The sequence below is a fragment of the Aplosporella prunicola genome, assembly GCF_010093885.1.
Source record: "Aplosporella prunicola CBS 121167 unplaced genomic scaffold K452scaffold_3, whole genome shotgun sequence".
NCBI classification, from domain to species: Eukaryota; Fungi; Ascomycota; class Dothideomycetes; order Botryosphaeriales; family Aplosporellaceae; genus Aplosporella; species Aplosporella prunicola.
The window spans coordinates 1,338,916-1,359,514 of record NW_022983531.1 but is presented as its reverse complement, the minus strand read 5'-3'; the positions used below and the strand labels follow the sequence as shown (position 1 = coordinate 1,359,514).

Below are 20,599 nucleotides of genomic sequence, written 5' to 3'. Positions count from 1 at the left end.
TATCGGGGCCACCCCGCGCTGCGGGGTGCGCACCGGGTAATGAGCGGCGGCTAAGCCCTAAGGCCGGGTAATCAAACGCGTCTGCGGAGAACAGATCCTTTGGACGCGGCGAAGCGCCCAGTTACAGTGCCCGCTAGCCATGTACCCCAGCGGGCGACAAGCTTCAAGCAGCTAGAGCCCCGTTGCTTGGGTCCCCAGTGTTGCTTTCCCCGGGTTTGATGCTCTGTACCGTTGCAGCCGGGTCAATGGCGCGCGAGAAAAGCCCAAGCCACCGGGATATTTTCTTCTTCATGTGTAAGACAGCGGCTTGCGCCGCAATACAATTGTTTATATGCCAGTTGGGCCCTGCTGCTGCGGACTCTGACCGCGCGTTACTTACTTCCTCTTCTGCGAACGGATTTTGGTCGTTTGAGGCCAAGTCGCAATCATGAAGGTCCCAAAGACGTACAACACCTACTTCCTCGCGATCATCGCGACGATAGGTGGTATGCTGTGAGTACTGGCCGCCTTCGGTTTGGTAGCCGTTCACTGATCGCTGTTAGCTTCGGTTTCGATATTTCGTCCATGTCCGCCATCATCGGAACCGATCAGTATCTCGATTACTTCGACAACCCTCACGGCGTTACCCAAGGTGGTATCAATTCAGCCCTTGCTGCCGGTTCCGTAGTGGGCTCGCTCATCTCTGGTTTCATCTCCGACAAGTGGGGGCGTAGAGGCGCGATCTTCTTCGCGTGTTTGTGGTGGTTGGTCGGCACTGCGATCCAGGTCGCTACCAACGGTGTTGGCATGCTGATTGCTGGTCGCGTCATCAACGGTGTTTGCGTCGGTATCACCTCCTCGCAGGTACCCGTGTACCTTGCCGAAATTGCCAGACACGACAAACGCGGCCAGCTCATCATCATCCAGCAGCTGGCCATTGAGTGGGGTATCCTGATCATGTACTTTGCTGGCTATGGATGCAGCTTCATTGACGGCACCGCGTCTTTCCGCACGGCCTGGGGCATTCAGTTTATTCCTTGTGTCTTTTTGATGGTCGGTCTCCCGTTCTTGCCAGAGTAAGTGGTGTCCGCTCCCGATACCCAAAATTTGATATCTGACAATAACCACAGATCCCCTCGATGGTTTGCAAAGGTCGACCGCACCGAAGAAGCTATCCATACTCTCGCAAAGATCCAGGCTGGTGGCAGAACCGACGATCCTCTCGTGCTTGCCGAATTCCAGGAAATTATGACGGTTTTGGCCGCCGAGCGGGCCTCACAAAGCGGCTGGAAAAAATTTATCTACAAGGGCATGTGGAAGCGTACCATGGCTGGATTCAGTGTCCAAGCTTGGCAACAGATGTCAGGTAATGCTAGGAAATCCCCGCTCCTTCCCCTTTCAACCAATTTCCAAAATATTTCCCCACACCCTCCCTCCGACCCAAACACCCCTCCCCAGTCATTCTGCATGATATTTCTCTTAAGATAGAGCTGATTTACGCCCCTAGGCGCCAATGTCATGACATATTACGTAAGCGCGTAAATAACCGTAATATTGACACTTAACATTGGCTGATGTAATTTTAGATCGTTTACGTCTTCAAGATGGCTGACCTGAGCGGAAACGTCAACCTTATCGCGTCAGGAATCCAATACGCGCTCTTCATCATCTTTACTACCATCATGTTCTTCTACGTCGACAAGGTGGGGCGGCGGCAGCTGCTGGTATGGGGCGCCATCGCGATGTCGTTCTGTCACTTCGTGGTCGGCGGCGTATTAGGCGCCCACTACACATACGTGCCCGACGGCGTAGACGGCGACCTCAACGTCGTGATGAAAGTGAAGGGCGCGCCGGCCCACACTGTCATCGCGTTCTCCTACCTGCTCGTCATCGTGTACGCCCTGACGCTGGCGCCGGTCTGCTGGATCTACGCCGCGGAAGTATGGTCTCTCGAGACGCGTGCACACGGCATGGGCATTGCCGCCGTCGGGAACTGGCTTTTCAACTTCGCTCTGGGCCTGTTTATCCCCCCGGCGTTCCGCAACATCTTGTGGAAGACGTTTGTTATCTTCGGAGTGCTGTGTCTCGCCGCTGCGACACAATTCTTCTTCACCTACCCCGAGACTTGCGGAAAGACGATTGAGGAGGTTGAGTTCATGTTTAGCAAGGAGGGACCGCATCCCTGGAAGACGAAGAAGGGCCAATCGAGAATTGCGGAAGAGGTGGATCATATCAAGGATACGCAAGCAAAGGGCGTCGAGGCAGGAGAGATTATTCGTGAGGTTATCCATCATGAGAAAAACCCTGAGGGGCACGTTTGATGTGCCTTTGGCAGCGAAACGGGGTTGTTGTTTAACTTTGTATCACAACAAAGAGCAAACGCATGTCATCTAAATATAACAATGCGTACCTAGAACGATGTAACAGCGCCTAACGTTTCCTTCTCTCCTCATACTCTTAAGAAATACCTTTTCTCTCTTAATTAGTCATGCCGTCGTGTCCTTCCAAATCCTCTTGTACTCCAGTATCCTTTTCCCCTTGTGGCTACCCGGCAACTACCGGCTGCTGTATTGTAGCTTACCATAACTACCTAAAGAGCACTCAGTGGGTATAGCAGATCCTACATAGTATGTGGTTCGGAGTCGGGTAGGCAGTCAAATATAATGGGCAAATTATCCGGTTGCTGAGGCTTTATAGGGAGGAATAAATACAAACACTGAGCACGTGAGGCTCAATTTAATGGTAGTGCCGGCAGGAAATGCATACACCTGAACCGATTGGTGTCATTAGGCCTCCATACGACTTAGAGTTATCTCAATTCATAGTCATTTGGAGACGAGTCGACTATAGAGCGGAGACGTTCAGTGTTACACAGAGCTTGCCACGAGGCTCCGGGTAGCATTGTAATAGACTAAACATCCCTGCCAACGCTGAACGAGGGATCCCGGAACCGCCGGACAAATCAATCTCCAACCTCATGTCTACAAATAAAACAGAAACAAACGCTCGCCAGTCGCCATGAGACCCGCACCGTACTTATGGGTCCTCCTGGGTCCTTTCGTACACCGCATTGACGGGATGGCGCATTTCTTTTGTTCCTGACTGGTGGGATTTGTCCTGAAAGGATGCCAGTGGGTGTGTTGGTTTGTCCTGGTAGACAAAAACCAAGCAGGTCAGGACGAATGGTGGTAGGTATATCCTATGCGTGGCTTTGGTTCTACGTTTGAGGCCCTCAAGCTCGGAGTGCTGTAGACAGAACGGTCATGGTTTACTAGTGCTCATCGTTCAGAATTTATCAAGAGCATGGAAAGGGTAGCAGGCGGTGTGCAGGATGAACACCGTTTGCGCATTGCCTAATTGGGACTGGTGGGTGAAAAGGAAGTGCCTTCCCTGCCAGGCCCAACACCCATCCTTCGCCAGACCCTTCACTTTCCGTCGCGTGTAACTCTTCGCTACTTCACTTGTCACTCCCTTGCACCGTGTATAAAATCGTTCAAGCTGGCGCCCACCGGCCCTTCACGCACTCGCCGTCGCAGTAAGTCCAGACTAACTTACCGCTGCAACGCTGCTCTTCGCGCATACGCAAACTACCTGACATTCTCCGGCTGACAGGCGGCCGCGCCCAAGGAGGCGGACGGCGTAGGCGTCGCGTCACCGTAAACGAAAACTACTCGCACATCCAGGTCGTGCCCCAGGACCAGATCCGTCGCGGCAGCTCTCAAGACGACTGGTACGAAGACGACTACGACGAAGAGGACTCGCCGCCAGCCTACAAGCACGTTGCGACGACCATCCACGCCACGCCACTCCGCACAACCGTTTCCGCCTTCGCAACCTCACAGAGCACTACCGTGGCGCAATCAGGACACACTTTCGCAGAGATGGCGCGTGGCGGGTCGCGTGTCCCGAGGGAGAATGTCCCGCCGCCCCGCGATGTTTCGCCCGCAGTCACAGCCAAGATCAAGCTCAAGTCCAAGCAGAAGCAGTGGAAGCCGCTGGACCTGGGCGATCACAACAGTAAGTCTACCCCACACTCACCCAGAAATCCCTTGTATGCATGCCAGGACCTTGCGAAGCGCCAAGGATTAAGTCTCATGAACCAGTGACTCCTCGCGATGACCCGGGCCTCAACCGTTTCGCCGTGCTTTCAGACGAAACTCCCGCTACGGTTGATGCTTCCAGACGTGTCCCAGCTGCTGACGCGGCCGAAGTCCTAGATTTTCCCAACGTCGACCTCTACGAGGACGACTCAGCTTACAGCGAAGGCGACCCCACGACTACCGTCGGCTCAAGCTCCATGGCGGCCCGCTTGGCTGAAGACGACGAGATTTTGATCATCTTTCCCAAGGGCTTGCCTGACCCTATTTACCTTCGCTCGGAAGTCGGAAATCATCATGGTGAGATTCAGTACATCAAGCATCCGAATCGCGACGTCACCGCGCATCAGTGGTCTGCGACCTACTTTGAGTGGATCGTCATCGGGTGTTACTCCTGCGTACGGAAGACAATCGAAGGCCCAGTGGTTTCTCCGGACTTCTTGAAGCTCATCGGATCCACGCGCGAACGCCCGAGCTCTTTGGAATACTTCTGCGAGCTCGCCGAGGAATATGGTAAGAGTGTTCACGCAGAACCTTCCAACTTCACTGTCGCCTCGTCACGCCCAGGGTTCAAGACAAACACTGCCGAAGAGCTTCGTCGCCATGACCAAATTCCGATTGTGGCTGGACCTTCTACCAAAGATGATGACTTTCCGGTCCTCGGTTCGCTCGCCCTAAAAAACCTGAAACCAAACACTCAGGAAGCTCCTCCAAAGGTATATGGGGCGACCAAGCGTCCGCAAAGCGAAGAGCCACCTCGTGTTCCCACTCCGCTCCGTTTGCAAACCTTCCGTGATGACAACCCGTTTGTCGAAGCTCCCACCGCTCCGCGCGGGCAGATGGACAGAGATTTTCGCTTCCCTTCGCCAAACGTTGGTAGAACCAAACGTGACGTCCGCGACTCACCACCACCTCGCCCTGAAGCTTCCATGGATCAGTCTAGGCTCGACAGAAAGGTCTTTTTTATTCAACAGGAACGTGACCACATCCAACAGCTACGCCAGGCGAAGCAGCAGCAAGTCTCTGCTCCTCCCGATCCCGAAGAGCTTGTCAAGGGCCTGCAGTCGGTGATGCCTTTGCAACAGATCCGTTCATCAGTGCAAGAACTAAACCCTAGCCGCGAGCGCATGCTGGATTATCTCAACCGCGTCGGTGACGAGTTCAAGTCTACGCAGAAGGTAGCGCAGACGCCTGCTTACGATTCTCCGGTTGAGCCACATCCCACTGGAGCAGTTGAGATCGATTTCGCTTCTGAAGAAGACCGCACTCCGGTACCGCGTGTGCTTAACTCGTTTCTGCCCACGTCAACTGTCGAAACAGTTCGCCCCGGGCCGATGGAGCACCCTCCTGGATTTCACCTGCAACCGAGCCAGAACGCGGAAGCTGGAAAGTGTCTTACCTCTTCCGGTTCACAATTCTCACGCAAGGACTTGCACACCAGCGATCCCGAGCCTGGCTATGAAGGGCGCCTCGTAGATGTCTACAACACTTCTGCTGCGTCCGAGGCTCTGCCTACGCCGCAAAACTTTGGTGGGCCCTTCTTCTACGACGACATGCCCAGTGCGAGCAACCCTACCGCAAGGACCTCCACTCGCATGAGCTATGGTGAGAGACTCGACAAATGGTGGACCTCTGGAAACCTAAGCCAACGCCACGACGAATATCTGAAGGCGTTGGCGAAGACTTCCAAGAATGAAGAAGCTCACAAGGATTTTGTCGTCACTGACCGCGCCCTTCTACCCCTCTACGAGACATTTTCATCCTACGTTCGCGATATTGAGAAGAAGAAGAAGGGGGTAGAGAAGGTGCCAGACCACTTTATGCGCTTCGCTTCGCCTCCGGATTTTGCGATCGACCGCAGCCGCGACGGCAACAAGAGCTTCTTCGGCGAGGACTGGGGCGAGGTACCTAAGCGCATCGGGCGTGATCCCCGCTACTTCACGTCCTCGGTCGCGCCGGTGTTCGTACCTGCTACGAGAGCCCCAGGTCAGCCCGCTGCCGGGACCAACGCCTATGGCCTCCTGTCCACCGGTCCGGGCCTTAGAGGCAGTGCGGAGGACTTGGGCAAGCTCAAGGGCTTTGGTTCTTTTGGCGACGCTTATCGTTCGCTGCCCCGTGGCCCGAGTGGTGGCAGCGGCCTTCAGAGCTTCGGCTTCGGTGCTGGTGGCCAGGGCGGGGAGATGTAGAATCCTGGCCCGGCTGCTGATCCTGGCTGGATGCCGTCGATCAAATCGCCGTGGCGCTAGGCGGATGTCTGAGACAGAAGGCTCTCTGACGACTCATCGCGCATTTCGTCTCTACTTGGCTGCTGCAGGTGCTTGAAGACCAACTTGTCTTACATCGAATGGCCTGCGGCTGCAGGTATTTCGTCGACTTCTCTCAACAACAGCAAAGCAAGATGTGATGCTGGAGCGACCGTTCTTCTTCCAAGACCTTGCAACAAGCCCACCATCGCCCTTGTTCACGGATTCTCTCGCTGCCACGTTCAGTCAACTATTTCAAACGACATTTGGCTCCTCTTCGTAGCCATGTCTGGTTGCACATTGCACATCCCGCGATGTCTTGAGCCGAGCGTGCTGCTGAATGGTCTTTTCTCTTTCGCCCTGGCAAAGCAAACGCAAACACAAACACACAAAAAAAGAACGACACAGATGCTTATTACCTGCACTAATGGCTCAAATGAGACACAGGATTCTTTTTCTCTCTCTCTTTATGTGCGATTTGCTTCGCAGCTTCTCTACTCTCTGTCTTTCCTTAATTACTCCTTTCTTTTTCTTTCTTTCCAAGCTGCTTTCTTTCCTCCCTACTCAAAATCATAAGATCGGCACATCAATGAAGGAGACAGAACGGCGGGTGCGTGCGTGCGTGCGTGCGTGGGATTGGCCATAACGGGGTTCCAGAGATGAGGCTACGCGAGGCAAGGGCCTAGCTGCTGCTGATGCTGGATATGGAGATGCGTGCGGGCGTGAGCGTGAGCTGTAGGTAGATAGAAGCACGGTCGCTCGGGCCGGGATGCTGGATCTGCTCATGGTAGAATGAATAAATGGGCTTGTCCGCCAGCTGTAGGGGGGTGAGGGGTGATTTGTGTGCTGTGATGAGTGAGGTGCTGTTGCTGTGGGTGGAGGTGTCTGTCTGTTTGTGCGTGCTGTGTGGTGTGCGGATGTGAATGCATGTATGTATTTATCATACATACACTTTAATCCCCTCGCGTCTTTCTCGTCTCTCTAAAGAAGCGAGAGAATAAGAACACGAGCATGTCCCGTAAAGTCACGCCAGGACGAAAACACGCCTACAAGGGCACGAGGGTATGTACAAATACATGGAAGCAGACACATTACAGTAGTTAGGAATGGAAAGATGAAAACAGGTAAGCCACGTACCAGCCTTCTCAACCCGACCGTCTTACCTACCGTACATAACTACCAGCTCCGTCACCACATACAGCTGTTATTCGATGGCACCTTCCATCGGCGTGAATTGCCATCGTCACTGATCCTCTCTGCACAGAGCACTACGTTAGCAATTTCGTGACTGTTGAAGACGTCACATACATTTCTACCCAGAGTACTCAAGTCAGACCTTTGCTGGCATCTTCCAACTCGCTCTCAGTCGGTGTGATGTTGGCAACGACTCATGTTACGGTAGGCTTGGAATTTCTCCCGGTCTTGAGTGCCCTCAGGTTCCAGTGTCCTTTTGTATGTGCAGAGGAATGCGATGGTCATAGGCTATCCCGTGAGCTGTTCAGAAGTGAAGCCATGATAGCCACCTTGGAAGGTTATAGAGAGCCGCTCGAATCCCATGAGCATAATCTCATTGGAAATATTGGGCATAAGTGGCCGAGTGGATCTAGCACTCCCGATATTGCATCGTATATTTGTATAAGAAATCCCCCTGGTGTGAACCGTCGTAAGACCTTAAGGATTGCTGCTTACCAAAAGTTCCAACGCATTTATAGTACGCTCGCCACAACTCCCGTCCTGTGTCAGCTCATCGATTTGTTGCCATTACAGCAGATACTACAACTTGTCAGTGTATCGATGCTCTCTTCAGTGTGAAGACAGGGTTGTAGATAGTATAGCGCACAAACACTGCTCTCTGTCATGTACGTTATAGCGGCGAGTCGGTTATTCAGTATCTAAGAAGAAGACTGCTGCGGCGATTTTTCGCTATAAGCGTTTTGCAGGGGGTACATTGGTATTCGGTTTGCCGGGCTGAGGGCACGACGAGGGTCCCTCCGAACACTGATGCTGGTTTCACATAAAAGGCTTTTGTCGCTGCGTCGGTGATGCTGTACATTAGGTACCTCTAACTATTAATATATACCGTCACTATTCTAAATAGCCGCCTTACGTCATTACTCTCCTCTCCCCCTTCAAGCAGACTCTCTTTAGACTCATCCATTCACTTCGCTATTTACGATTAAGCAGCACATTGATCCGCTTCTTTTTTGGCCTTGATTGTAAGCCAATGCGTCGATGGCAGACGGTTGAAGCGGGTGGTAGATTGTTATCCCGTTAGCGGTGTTGGGTGGGATCTGCTCTTTCTTATGAAAATATATAGCCCATACTCCCCAGCCCTCGTTACTGTTTGGAGATACGAGCTGCTACACTGTACAGCAACACGTATACTAAAACAATAAGCTAAGTCTCTATATAGCGTATACATATTTACCGGCTCATCGTTATCTCCCAAATTCCAACCCCTTAACTGTCCGGACAGATCCTCGAGCCCGACAATATCGTTCCTAACTATACACGCCAGCTACGTAGCCTCTCTGCCCTCATTGTTTTACCATACACGGCGTGGGCGAAGACAAGAACCGTTTCATCTCTACAATACGGGATCACCCTTGCATCGCTAATATCTTCAGCAATTATGCATGTCTCAAAGCATTCAAAGGACTCAGAATTCACAAAGAAAGCCCATAACAAACTATCTATAACAGACGAACTATCTTTTCCTCTAGCAATCCCAGCTACTCCCTCACATAAAAACCCTCACCATCGAGCTAGTTCGTGCTATGCGCTACTTTCAAGCGCCTTCAAACAGGCCGATTATCCATTCGAAGCACAAGAATGGCTACAGACAGAGAGAAACATATAATAGCATTTCATCATCAATAGATCATGTGCTACGATTACGGAGCTCGCCTATACAGTAACAAGGATTTAGATATAAGAGATATTCCTTCCGCATACTTCAGCATGCTGAGCCGCCGATGCCCTGAGAAGGGACTAAGAGCATCCTAAAAATAGGAAATACTATGTACCTGGATAATGAGAAAAGGTAGGGTATACTACAGATTATCTATAGCTTATTTCTGCAGACGGTATAAGGCCTGCTGTCCTGCGACTTAGAAATATTCTACTTCTATTAATACCATCCACCATCGCAACCGCCCATAACTATGCACCAACACCACCGCAAACAGACGTCCAGCACCATCACCTCCTCCCACCCCCCAAAAAAACCTAGCTCACAATTCAGTTGCAGCCTCTCACTCTCTTGCGCACACGCAAAGCGAGAGTAATCCCCATTACTACTCTGATCTTTCCTGTCTTTCAATAGCCATGAAAATTTCCCCAAGCTTGCCCAAAGAAACAAACAGGCAAGCAAGCAAGTTAGCAACATCAACACGTCTTTTATCCACCCTCCACCACATCCAACCACTTACATACACATCCATCCAGCGCCAACCACACCCCCAATCATAAAGCCACGAACTCCATTTCCAAACAGTGACGTCTCAAACACCATGCACCAACCACGCCAACCCTCACACTTCCGCACTACTAACACCAGACCAGCATCACAACCAACGCATAAAATGCACACACACACACACACACACACACACACACATATATATATATATAACATTCTCCACTTCCCAGCGCCCCCTCCACGCACCGCACACGACGCAAAATCCCGCCCATAAACGCGGCATACCAATTCGGCCCATTGCCTTCTGCGAAAAACGTTCTTGATCCTCTACTGCGGCCGAAGTTCTAATGCTTCTGCAAGGTTTCTGATTCCACTAAACATTTCATGACGTGCTGTTGTTATTTTCTTTTGAAATTGGGTTTGCTTTGGTTCGTGTTGACGGTGATAGTGGATGCAAGCGCAGAAAAGTGGTGCGTGGTGCTGTTTTCTTGAGCTGCTGCTCACCACCACCCCCTTCCTTCCCTTCCCTTCCATGCCCTACTTCTTAAGTCTTAGCCCCCACCGACAGACACTACCAACACACACGACCGCAGTCACGCAACACGACAGCCCCGTCTGGGGTCATCGAAATTCGCTTCCAGGTTCGAGCCGTCTTCCTTGTCTGGAAGAATAGAAAGCAAGCACAGCTAGTAAGACGAGCAAGCAAGCAAAAGGCCTCGTTGTGTTTACGTACCGTAACCGTAACCGTAACCGTAACCTTCTGCACCAGCTATTCAGCTATTCAGCTACTCAGCAACTCAGCAACTCAGCAACTCAGGTATCAGCAAACCACCCCCACCCACCCCCACCCCTAAAGAACTCTACGCCCAAACCTCCCGAAACTCGCCCAAATCGCACTGGCCATAGCGCTCCGCCGCCACCGCGACAATCATATCGAGCGTGGCGCGCGTGTTTGCGTCTGGGATGATTTCTTCCTCTGCTTCAGCTCCATCTTTACCTTTTCCTTCCCCGGCCTCAATCTCGCCTTCTTCGTTTTCACCTTCGACTTCTTCTTCGTTTTCTTCTTCTTTGCCGTCAACGGCAGCAGCACCTGCATCCGCACCCCCCCCACGCAACCACCCCCCCTCCACCAATCTCGCTCTCAATCCCTCGTCCCGCGCCGCAAACGCGTGTATTTTGTCCTGCAGGAGGGGCTTGCCACTACCATTTTCCTTCTTCGCCTCGCCGTCAGCGTCAACATTGCTGTTTTCTGCCTCCTGATCGTCGGCTGTGCCGTCCATGCCAAAGTTGATGTCTGTGTTTGTGTTTGTGTCCATGGTAGCGGTAGCGGTAGCAGTGTCCGGGTCCAAGAACTCCAGGCGCGAGAGCAGGCGCTCGCGGGCGGCGGCGAGTTGGTGGTGCTGCTGGGCGGTGGCGTCGAGGTCGAGATTGTCTTTGTCTTTGTTGGTGGTAGAGTCGGTGTTGCTGTCGGTGGCGGGATCCGCGTCCGCTGCGTTCTTGGCGGGTAGTGCCATGTCGGGGGTAGATATCGGCTCAGAGTCGTCGGCATTGACCATCTCTGCATCCCCACCCAACGCATCCAAGACCCTCCTCCTCGCCCTCTCTAACACTGCCTCCGCCTCCGCCTCACTCTCAACACCCTCAGTACCCACCTCCTCCCCCTCCCCAGCACCCTCACCCTCCTCCACACCAGCCCACCCCTCCGTCGCCCGCGCAACCTCCTCCCCCCGCCAGCCACAAGCGACCCAAACGGCCCTCCTCGCCAAATCGCGCACAACAGCGACCTCCTCAGCGCCCAGCTCGCCCATCTCCGGCACCCTAGCCAGCAGCGCCCAGATCCACGCGCTGAGCGTCGTGCCCACATTCCTTCCGCGGCGCAGCAACCCCTCCGCCAGCGGCAGCACGGCCAGCACAACGGCGCGGTCCATGAGGGCCGCCTGGGCGCGCGCCGGGGGTTGCGTCGTCAGCACGGTCTGCCAGTCGCGCACGGCGTGTTTGATTGCACGCGCCTTGCGCGGGAACGTCGTGATATGGGCGGGGGAGAGGGCGGCGAGGGCGGCGGCCGGGGGCGGGGTTTGCAGGCGGACGCGGAGCGCGGCGTAGCGCGCGAGCAGGGCGGCCGTGTATGCTGCTTGCGGGGTGTTGGTGGGCGCGTGCCCAGAGTTGCCTGGCTTCACGGGCCCCAGCACCGGCGCAGCGACGTACGCGCCGTCGGTGTAGAAGCCCCGCTCCCCGTCGTACACGCCCTCCTCGTCCACGCTCCGCTCTCGCTCCGCGACCATCAGGTTCGGGATCCCGTGCGCCTCGGCGCGCACCATGCGCAGGTAGCGCAGCGCGTCCATGCCGTCGCTGCTGATGTCGCCGTCCCATTCTGCGTCGCTGCTGTAATCTTGCTCATCCAGCCCCGGCAGCGCGCTCACTTGCCCGTATGTCGCGTGCACGCGTGGCTGCTGCTTGTGGTGGTGGTTGTGGTTGTTGTTGTTGTTGTTGTTGTTGTTGCGGTCGAAGCGCCGCTCGTAGCGCATGGGGGCGGGGGTGTTTGAGCCTGAGCCGGGGAGGGCACTTGAGCCTGAGCCTGAAAAGGTGGTTGCGCCTGCGCTTGCGTCCTCGCCCTCCCCAAAACCAGGGTCATCATAATCCACCCCTCCCCTCTCTCTCTCCCCCGACGACGACGGCCTCGGTGGAGGAGGTGCCGCAAGCGGACGGCCGTAATCATCCGGCCTCGCGCGCTTGTTGTACTGCGCGCCATCGGTGGTGGTGGCGAGGTTCTTGCGCTTTTGGGGGGGCATTTTCGCGGGTTGTTGGCGGTTTGCTGGTCGGTGGGTGCTGGTTGGTGAGATGTAGAGAGCGAGAAGAGGAAGAGAGGAAGCGCGACGAAAGCGCGCAGAAAGTGAAGCAAGTGAAGCGCAGAACCACTTTCAACTTTCGTCACTGCGCGCGCGCGCGTGCAAGGGCGTGCAAGGAGCTTGGGCCCGGCAATGCGGAGATTACGGCGTTAAGGCCGCACCCGATGGGATCATTTATATATATATATATATATATACATTAACAGCTGTCTGTCTGTCTGTTTGGTTTATATACATACATCCTTCCCAGACTATTCCCATGCACAAAAGTACATAGGTTAAACCGGGCATTCTCGCATGCTCGAATGCTCACATCGCCGCACCATCCACAGTCCACAATCCAAGCGCACATGCTCCTCCCACAGTATGTACATACATACACACATCCACCCAGAACAGAAACAGAAACACGACGAAATAAACAGAATACCATCGTGTAGGGAAAAAGGAAAAAGTATGTAATGCCGATGCCATTGTCCCCGATCCCATTCCCGCCAAAAACGCCGCGCTCCAATCAAGCACCTTGAACACCACTTTACACACACCCGGCTACTCATTCATCATCAATCGTCCACACGCCCGCCTCCCTCGCCCTCCCCCTCCCACGCCCCTCCTTCAGCTCCTCCGACAAATGCGCCGTGTCCTCGACCAATGGCGGGACATGCCACCCGGCGCTCTTGGCGACGCGCACCACCCTCAACTCGGGAAAAAAGCCCTCGTCCAGGGCAGCGACCAAATCCAGCGGTTCGAGATCGAGGTCCGGCCCCTCGTGGCGCGGGCCCGTGTCGCCCGAGGAGCTGAGCTCGAGGCGTTGTAAGGAGCAGGACGACAGCCCCGTGCCTTCGCGCCCGAACGCGTTGAATGTGATGTAGTCGAGCGAGAGGCGCAGGAACGCGAGGCCCCGGGCACGGCTGCCACCTGAAGCCGCGCCTGGCTGGACGTCCTCGCCCGCGCACGCCCGCAGCACCCCGTCCAGCGACGCGTGCCCCAGGTCGCGGATATTCTCGACCGTGAGCTCGCGCAGCTGAGGCCCAGCATGCGCCAGCAGACCCAGGACCTCCGCCTCCTTGAGCCGCGGACAATGCGTCAGCGACAGCACGGCCAGGCTCGGCGGCAAGTGCGTGGCGCCCGAGACGGGGTCGCCCAGGCCGCTGATGAAGCGCCCGTGGATGCCGCCGCTGAGATGCAGCGCCTCGAGGGCTGGGGGCCAGCGCATGTGCGCCGACAGGAAGGCGTCGCTGTCGTTGCTCGAGCGGGGGAAATACAGCGTCTTCAGACTTTCAAGGGGACGGAGCGCGTGCGCCAGCGAGGCCAGCGCAATCGCCTCGCTTGTCAGCGACAGGTCCAGCGTCCGCAGCTTGGTGCACTTGCTCAGCGCGGCGAAGCAGTTGACTGCAAACGACGACTGCGGCGCCATGAAGACCTCGAGGCTCCCCTTGACCCGCCCGAGCAGCCGCGCCGTCACCGACTTGCTGCTCTGGTGCACAATGTGCCGCAGGTCGAGCACCCGCACCAGCTCGGCTAGCTCGCTGCGCTTGACGTGCGCGTTGATCGATGGGCAGATGGTCCGCACGAAGGGCGCGAAGTTGGGGCCGATCAGGTGCGGCGCTTCGTACAGGCGCGCTATCGCCGCGTTGTACCATTGGTGGTTCACCAGGCAGCACGCGTATAGTGTGCGCTGCGACGAGGGGTGGCGCGGGATGTATGAGAGTATCTCGAGCAGGATCTCGTTCGGTAGGTAGATGGCTTCGCGGGGGGGGGGGGGGGGGGGGGGGGGGCGTGGAGGAGGGCGGTTGGGAGGGCGACTGGGAGGACTCGGAGGAGCGCGGAGAGGACTCCTCATGGACGCAGTCAGTTGGCGGCGCAGACGGCGGCGCGGGTGGCGGGGCCTTTGGACGACGTGCGAGCGCCGCCATAGCTGCTGTTGCTGCTGCTGGAGCTTGCGCGATCAAGGAACTGCTACAGTATGGGAGGCGCAAGCAGCCTGTGCATTCGGTTCGGCGTGGGATGCGTCGTGAATGGAACAATTTGCTATGGGCGAGGCGAATGGAGACGGTGGTGCAGACGAATGACGTTGGACCGAGGTCTTTGATCTTCAGCCCTACGCGCTGATCCGTCCATGATCCATGTACAACACTACGAAACAATAAATGCAGAGTAGCGTCTTCGTTTATTTACTTTTACTTTCAATCCAGCTAATCGTACAGATACAGAGTAGGTAGAGTACACCCACTTCACCTTACAAAAACCCCTCCTCCTCCAGCCTCCTCCGCTCATCCCTCACCTCGCGATCCATCCTCCGCGTAACCCTCCCCTTCTTCTCACTCTTGCCCCTCTTCTCCTTCAAGCGTCTCTTATCCTCCTTACTCAGCTTCGCCGCCGCAACGCCCAAGTCCCTAAACCCGACCGCGTCGCCATGGACGCGCGCCGCGTCCGCCGCGCCGCCCTTGCCCAGCCGCACCGTGCGCGGCACCCGCGTCGCCGCGCCCAGCGCCCACAGGTCGCCCCACCGCGCCTTGCGCGCGTCGCGGTACGCTTGCTTGCCGAAGCTGCGCGGGACCGTCCACCGCTCCAGCCGCCCCGCGGGTGTGCACATGTCCATTATGATGTGCCCGCGGCGCTTGAGCGGCGGGAGGATCAGCCGTGGTAGCGTCAGCGTGAGCGCTTGTGTTTGCGCGGCTGAGGCGGCTACTGCTGCTTTGGCTGAGGCTGCGTCTTGTTCCGCCGTTGTCGATGGTGCTGCTTCTTCCGTCGTGGTCGTAGGCTCTTGTGTCGGCTCCTGCTGTGCCTGCTCTTGCTCCGCGACTATCGTCTCCGCTTCTACTCCCGCTTCAGCATCAACCCCCTCTTCCACATCCACATCCACCACCTCCTCAAACCCATGCCCCTCGAACGCCGCATCCGCCGCCGTCTCGCCCTGCTCAAACCTTCTCTCCCTCCTAAGATCGACGCCCCTCTGCACCGCCAAATAGCTAAACTGGACATCCTCATGGTTCCTGTCGCGGGCGCCCAGCAAGCGCTGCAGATACGGCGGGCGAATATAGCGCTGCTTAAAGTAGCAAAAGTCCTTGCGGTTGCGGCTCACGCCCGGGATCTGGTACATGGGGCAGGCGGTGTGATTGGTGCACGGCGCGACAATCATGGCCTGCTCCTTCTTGGTCCAGCGGCCCTTGTGCTTCGAGTCCTGGAGCAGCGTCTCGGTGCGCTCCGCCCCGGGGCTCGCAATGACGGTGTCGAGCAGCTGCGCGCGCGCGCCCGCTATCACCTCGAACCCGCGCGGGAGCCCCTTCTCTAGCAGCACCAGCACGCCGCCCCGCGGCGACGTCAGCGACCACAGCTTCTGCAGCGCCGCCTTGCGCAGCCACTCCTCCCGGATCCCCCACAGAAAGTGCGGCGCCACCACCACGTCGAACACCTTGCGCGCCTTGGGGCCCACCTTGTCCGCCGGCCCGATCGTCTCCGGCAGCCGCGGTATGAACGTCGTGTTATCCAGGAACTGCGCCGCGCGCTTGCGCAGCGTGTCCGCGCCCGTGACGACGGACGCCTTGCCCACGGGCGCGGGCGCCCCCTCCGCCGCCTCTCCTGCTTCCTGTATCCGCGCCCATTCTGCGCGCAGCACCTCGCGCCACGCGACGACGGCCGCGCCGCCCGAGCTTGCGTCTAGGATCAGCGGGCCCCCTTCTTTCTGCAGCAGCCCCGAAAGCCACTCCCCGCCTAGGCGGCGCCGCACCTCAACCAGCACGCTGACCATGCTCGCGTACGTGCCCGGCATCACGGCCGCGAGGTACGCGTCGCTCTCCATGGGCGCCATGCTAGTCTGGCCCGGCTCGAGCGGGATGGGCTTCTGGACGAGCTCGCCGCCCGCAGGTCGCGGCGTCGCGGCCGAGTAGGGCAGGCGCCGCCCGCCGAAGACGCGCTGCGCCGCCTCGCTGAGGTGCTTGTTCGAGGCCGCGGCGAGGATGTTGGAGATGGGCTCCACGAAGGCGGCTTTGGGGAGGTGGATCGTCGAGGGCGATGTCGCCCAGCGCCCGGCTAGCGTCAGCGGGTGCGCGCGCACTTTCTCGCCGCCGCTGCCCTCGTACTCTTCCTCTTCGCCTTCCTCTGCCTCGAACCCTAGCTCTTCCGCCTCTGCCATCTCCTCCCCCTCCTCCCCCTCCTCCACTTCCTCAACAAACTCCTCCCCTTCCTCGCCCTCCTCCATCTCCACCTCCCTTGCCCCCTCCCCAACAGCACCCGCCTCCCCACCAACAAAATACTCCACAGCCTTGAGCGTGCCATCCTTGCGCTCAACAAACAAGCTATCCCGCACACTATAAACCTCGCCCTTAGCGAGCCCGCTCTCGCCCTCCCCATCCTCTTCATGCTCAACGCGCTCAGCCACCAGCTCCTCCATCGGCACCACCCGCAGCGGCGCCCCGTACAGCCGCTCGTAGACGCGGTACTCCTCGCCCGAGAGATGGGCCTCGGGCAGCACGTCGCCGAAGGCTTGGCGCGCGGCGCGCACGGCTGCTTCTAGCTCGGCGGGCGTGCGCGGGCGTGTGCGCTCTTCTTGTGCGGCTTGTGTCTCTGCTTCTGCTTCCGCCTCTGGAGCTTCTTGTTGTGCTTGTCCTTGCTCTTGTGCTTGTGCTTGTCCATGCTCTTGTGCCTGTCCTTGTCCCTCCTCCGACGGCGCCCGCCTCGCCACCTGCACACCGAAGCCACGCCGCTGCAGCTGCTGCTGCCGTTGTTGCCATTGCCGCACCCCCGCGAGCGCGCTCCGCCGTCCCGTCGTGCCCGCGGCCGTGCGAGTGGCGTGCCTAGCCGCTGCTAGCATTGTTTGTGTGTGTGTGTAGTGGTGGTGGCGGTAGGTGTGTGTGTGTTCGTCCGTTCGTTTGTTTGTTCGTTCGTTCGTTCGCCGTTCGCCGTTCGTGATGTAAGGTGGATAGGTAGGTAGGCAGTCGGATAGGCAGGTAGGCGGATAGGTCCTCGTAGGAGTGAGTCCTCGGTCGGTCGTCCAGTCGTGGCAAACACCGCCGCTCTCTCTCTGTCACTCTTCTTTCGTACGAGCGAGCGTGCAGACCTCTTGACCTCTCGCGCAGTAAATGAACGAACGAGCGCGCGCGTATGCGTGTGTGGCGTCGCCCTCGCAAAAAGGCAAAGGTAAAGTAACGTCAAGACAATAATTAATTCAGAAGGACCGAGCTCCCTCCACCCACCAACCAGCACGCACCCACCAACCAAAGCCAAAGCCGCAAAGAATGGAAGACGGCAAATCACCGGCCGAGCTTTTGTCACCGCCGCGCAAAAACGTACGAGTCGTGCCTTCCCGCCAAGACTGGCCCCGCTTGACTCGCGCCCTGTTGCCCGTTGCCCAATCCTTACTCTAGGTTAGGTTAGGTTCAGCCTTATGGATCTAGGATTGGGCGCACACGGACGTTGGAATTTTTTTTTTTTTTTATCGGCGCCGGTGCCCGCCCCCCGCCACTGCTTGCCTGGGGACTAGGCTGAGCTGGGCTGGGCTGCAACACCATCATCGCTATCCTATCACAAGTAGACTGGACTAGACTAGATTGTCCAGCATGAACGCATGCACAAAAGCCAGTGGCACAATGGCACAACCGTCGAGTGTAGAAGAGTGGCATGGATACTATGTAACCCGAGAAAGCAATTCTGCAAGCCCGCACCCCCCAACCAACCCCAACCGTGACCTTCCCGCCTTCAAACCTGGCCTCCCGCCCCGCACTGGCCGTGCTCAATTGCAGCTTCCATCTGTCGCCAGTTCAGTCATCCACACTGGCTTCGACTTCTTCCGCCCAGAGCTACCGCCTCGTGCTGGAGCCGACCCTGTGCTTCCGCCACCGCCACCGTCGTCTCACCTTCCCCCCCTCGTCCCCGTGTGTGTTCAATCTGGTGTTCGTCCCCTGATAGTAGCTCAAAACCTCCCCACGAGCAGACACTGTACCGGAAATGTGTAACCCCGAAAGCACAAGTAAAACGCAAAAAAGGCAAAAAGCAAAAAAAGACTAAAGAAAAAAAGGAAAAGGGGAAAATAGCACGTTGGTGAAGGAAAACTGGAGAGCAGTCTGATGATCCTCTTGCCGATGTCGTGGACCATCGCGATTATAAGGTCGTCGTCGTTGGTCCAGGTTGTCCTTGGTGACTTGCTGAGAGGCGCAACCAAACCACTTGCCCCGGGCCCGCCGGCCTTCCCTACCCTCGACGATCCAGAGCACCTTTCGAGAGCCGATCCGAACAGCGCGTAAGAGGATGCCAACGACCAGGGCGGTGCGTCGCCCGAGCGGGCGGAAACACACAGAGACCGGGTCCTCGCCAGGATAGCGTATGGATGGGCCGGGGGGACCGAGCGGGGGCAGGCCGAGGAATCGGTCCAACGAGAGCAAGCCGACAAAACAAGAGATGAGAGCTGAGTGTGTGTGAACAAGGAGTCTTCGCCGTCCGGACGCCCAGATGCTGCCGGACGGCAATGCCGCGTTTCCCAGATGTTGCAGAGTGCCATCGGAGTAAACGGGGGTTTCAGACCGATGCCACGTGAAAAGATGGATTGTGTGGAAAGATGCCAGGCTAGGGCCGATTCGTTTCATTCATCAGTAGCCGGGCTGGTACTGGTCATTGCGCTTGGACGAACGAAGTTGCCTGTGGCGGCGAGAGCGAGATTAGCATTTGAACGTGAAGACCCCCCGCGCCAAGCACGCATCGCACTAAAGCCGCAGAGGAGAAGAGGTCTTACTAAGGTCGAATGTAATATTAAACTCACATTCCGGTGCCACCTTCGCGGGGGTTGACGGGGCCACGACGCTTGTCGGTGATGGTGCCGGCGGCGGCGGTCGGGCCAGCGGTGGCAGCGGCGGTGTTGGTGACATGGCGGCCACGGACCTTGTCCTCCTCGTCGGGCTGGGCCTGGTTACCGGCGGCCTGGGCAATGGCCTGGGCGTTCTTCTGGTACTTGTAGACGGTCCAGTCGAAGACGTAGTCGTACTGGAAGCCCTCACGGACGAAAAGGTCGCGGAAGATCTTGCGCAGGTACGAGTAGTCGGGCTTGTCGTCGAAGCGGAGCGAGCGCGTGTAGTTGAGGTAGATGGCGAACTCGTTGGGGAAGCCACGGCACAGGACCTCGGTGGGGGTCGTCATCTTCTTCTCCATGATGCGGTCGTACTTCTGCTTCTTGGTGGCCGCCTTCAGGCCCTGCCAGGGAAGGGAGCCGCGGCAGAAGTAGAGCATCACGTAGCCCAGGGACTCCATGTCGTCACGGCGGGACTGCTCGACACCCAGGTGGGTGTTGATGCTGGCATAACGGGCGGTACCAGTCAAGTTCTTGTTCTCTCTGTAGGGAATGTGGAAGTGAGTCTTGGGGTCACGGTACTTCTTGGCAAGACCAAAGTCGATGACGTTGACCTGGTTGCCACGCTTGCCGATGCCCATGAGGAAGTTGTCCGGCTTGATATCACGGTGGATGAACGACTTGGCGTGGATGTACTCGATGCGGGAGATGAGCTGGTCGGCAAGGAGCAGAACCGTCTTCAGCGAGAACTTGCGGTTGCAGAAGTTGAACAGATCCTCGAGCGAGGGGCCAAGGAGGTCGAGCACCATGGCGTTGTAGTCGCACTCGGTGCCGAACCAGCGGACGAAGGGGATACCGACGCCGCCGGCCAGCGACTTGTAGACGCGAGCCTCATATTCGAGCTGGGGGTGCTTGGCCTTGACGCTCTCGAGCTTGATGGCAATCTCCTCGCCAGAGATGATGTTGGTGCCTGTAGGGAGGAGTCAGTAGGGCGTCACGGCGACAAGTGGCTTTTGGGGGCCAAGTCCATACCAAGGTAGATGTCACCAAAGGAGCCGCTACCGATCTTGCGGCCGATACGGTACTTGTTGCCGACGCGGAGGTCCTGGAGCAAGGTCAGCGAGAGAGGCCATGTGAAGCTGCGACCGACGACGATGGGGGGGCGGCCAACAGCGGATCGGAGAAAAGGAGCTAGGGAGGATCAACGTACCATTGTCGTCATCGTTCGGTGGACT

General features: G+C 57.1%; 7 protein-coding genes across 7 annotated transcripts; 3 read left to right on the top strand and 4 right to left on the bottom strand.

The window, feature by feature from the left end:
• Window positions 1-427: 427 nt before the first annotated feature.
• K452DRAFT_341028 (uncharacterized protein) lies at window positions 428-2,327 on the top strand (the record flags this gene model as incomplete). The annotated part of the gene is made up of 5 exons (XM_033545354.1): window positions 428-492; window positions 543-1,055; window positions 1,110-1,345; window positions 1,487-1,509; window positions 1,566-2,327. 5 exons carry the CDS (start codon window positions 428-430, stop codon window positions 2,298-2,300), a joined length of 1,572 nt encoding a protein of 523 aa, XP_033402091.1. The 3' UTR covers window positions 2,301-2,327.
• Window positions 2,328-3,385: 1,058 nt separating this feature from the next.
• K452DRAFT_109813 (uncharacterized protein) lies at window positions 3,386-6,461 on the top strand. The gene is made up of 3 exons (XM_033535011.1): window positions 3,386-3,514; window positions 3,607-3,996; window positions 4,191-6,461. The coding sequence occupies exons 2-3, from the start codon at window positions 3,861-3,863 to the stop codon at window positions 6,260-6,262; spliced, it is 2,208 nt and encodes a 735-aa protein (XP_033402090.1). The 5' UTR covers window positions 3,386-3,514; window positions 3,607-3,860; the 3' UTR covers window positions 6,263-6,461.
• An 869-nt stretch (window positions 6,462-7,330) lies between these two features.
• Window positions 7,331-8,291, top strand: K452DRAFT_305315 (uncharacterized protein; the record flags this gene model as incomplete). The annotated part of the gene is made up of 4 exons (XM_033542887.1): window positions 7,331-7,381; window positions 7,424-7,443; window positions 7,597-8,101; window positions 8,190-8,291. 4 exons carry the CDS (start codon window positions 7,331-7,333, stop codon window positions 8,289-8,291), a joined length of 678 nt encoding a protein of 225 aa, XP_033402089.1.
• A 2,308-nt stretch (window positions 8,292-10,599) lies between these two features.
• K452DRAFT_283651 (uncharacterized protein) lies at window positions 10,600-12,583 on the bottom strand (the record flags this gene model as incomplete). Its single annotated transcript, XM_033539809.1, has 1 exon — window positions 10,600-12,583. The coding sequence occupies exon 1, from the start codon at window positions 12,527-12,529 to the stop codon at window positions 10,601-10,603; it is 1,929 nt and encodes a 642-aa protein (XP_033402088.1). The 5' UTR covers window positions 12,530-12,583.
• A 556-nt stretch (window positions 12,584-13,139) lies between these two features.
• Window positions 13,140-17,399, bottom strand: K452DRAFT_294938 (uncharacterized protein; the record flags this gene model as incomplete). Its single annotated transcript, XM_033541760.1, has 2 exons — window positions 13,140-14,312; window positions 14,871-17,399. 2 exons carry the CDS (start codon window positions 17,397-17,399, stop codon window positions 13,140-13,142), a joined length of 3,702 nt encoding a protein of 1,233 aa, XP_033402087.1.
• A 953-nt stretch (window positions 17,400-18,352) lies between these two features.
• Window positions 18,353-19,308, bottom strand: K452DRAFT_109782 (uncharacterized protein). The gene has a single exon (XM_033535010.1). It carries the CDS (start codon window positions 19,080-19,082, stop codon window positions 18,498-18,500), a length of 585 nt encoding a protein of 194 aa, XP_033402086.1. The 5' UTR covers window positions 19,083-19,308; the 3' UTR covers window positions 18,353-18,497.
• K452DRAFT_305310 (uncharacterized protein) lies at window positions 19,171-20,586 on the bottom strand (the record flags this gene model as incomplete). Its single annotated transcript, XM_033542886.1, has 4 exons — window positions 19,171-19,219; window positions 19,341-20,334; window positions 20,397-20,469; window positions 20,575-20,586. The coding sequence occupies 4 exons, from the start codon at window positions 20,584-20,586 to the stop codon at window positions 19,171-19,173; spliced, it is 1,128 nt and encodes a 375-aa protein (XP_033402085.1).
• Window positions 20,587-20,599: the final 13 nt, after the last annotated feature.

What these genes read in the sequence shown, in the direction of transcription:
- K452DRAFT_109782 (XM_033535010.1), bottom strand. Translation starts at nt 19,082, where the DNA reads ATGGCACTCTGCAACATCTGGGAAACGCGGCATTGCCGTCCGGCAGCA.
- K452DRAFT_109813 (XM_033535011.1), top strand. Translation starts at nt 3,861, where the DNA reads ATGGCGCGTGGCGGGTCGCGTGTCCCGAGGGAGAATGTCCCGCCGCCC. An exon ending in GGACCTGGGCGATCACAACA is followed by an intron (nt 3,997 to 4,190) that starts GTAAGTCTACCC and finishes ACGCGGCCGAAG; the next exon opens with TCCTAGATTTTCCCAACGTC.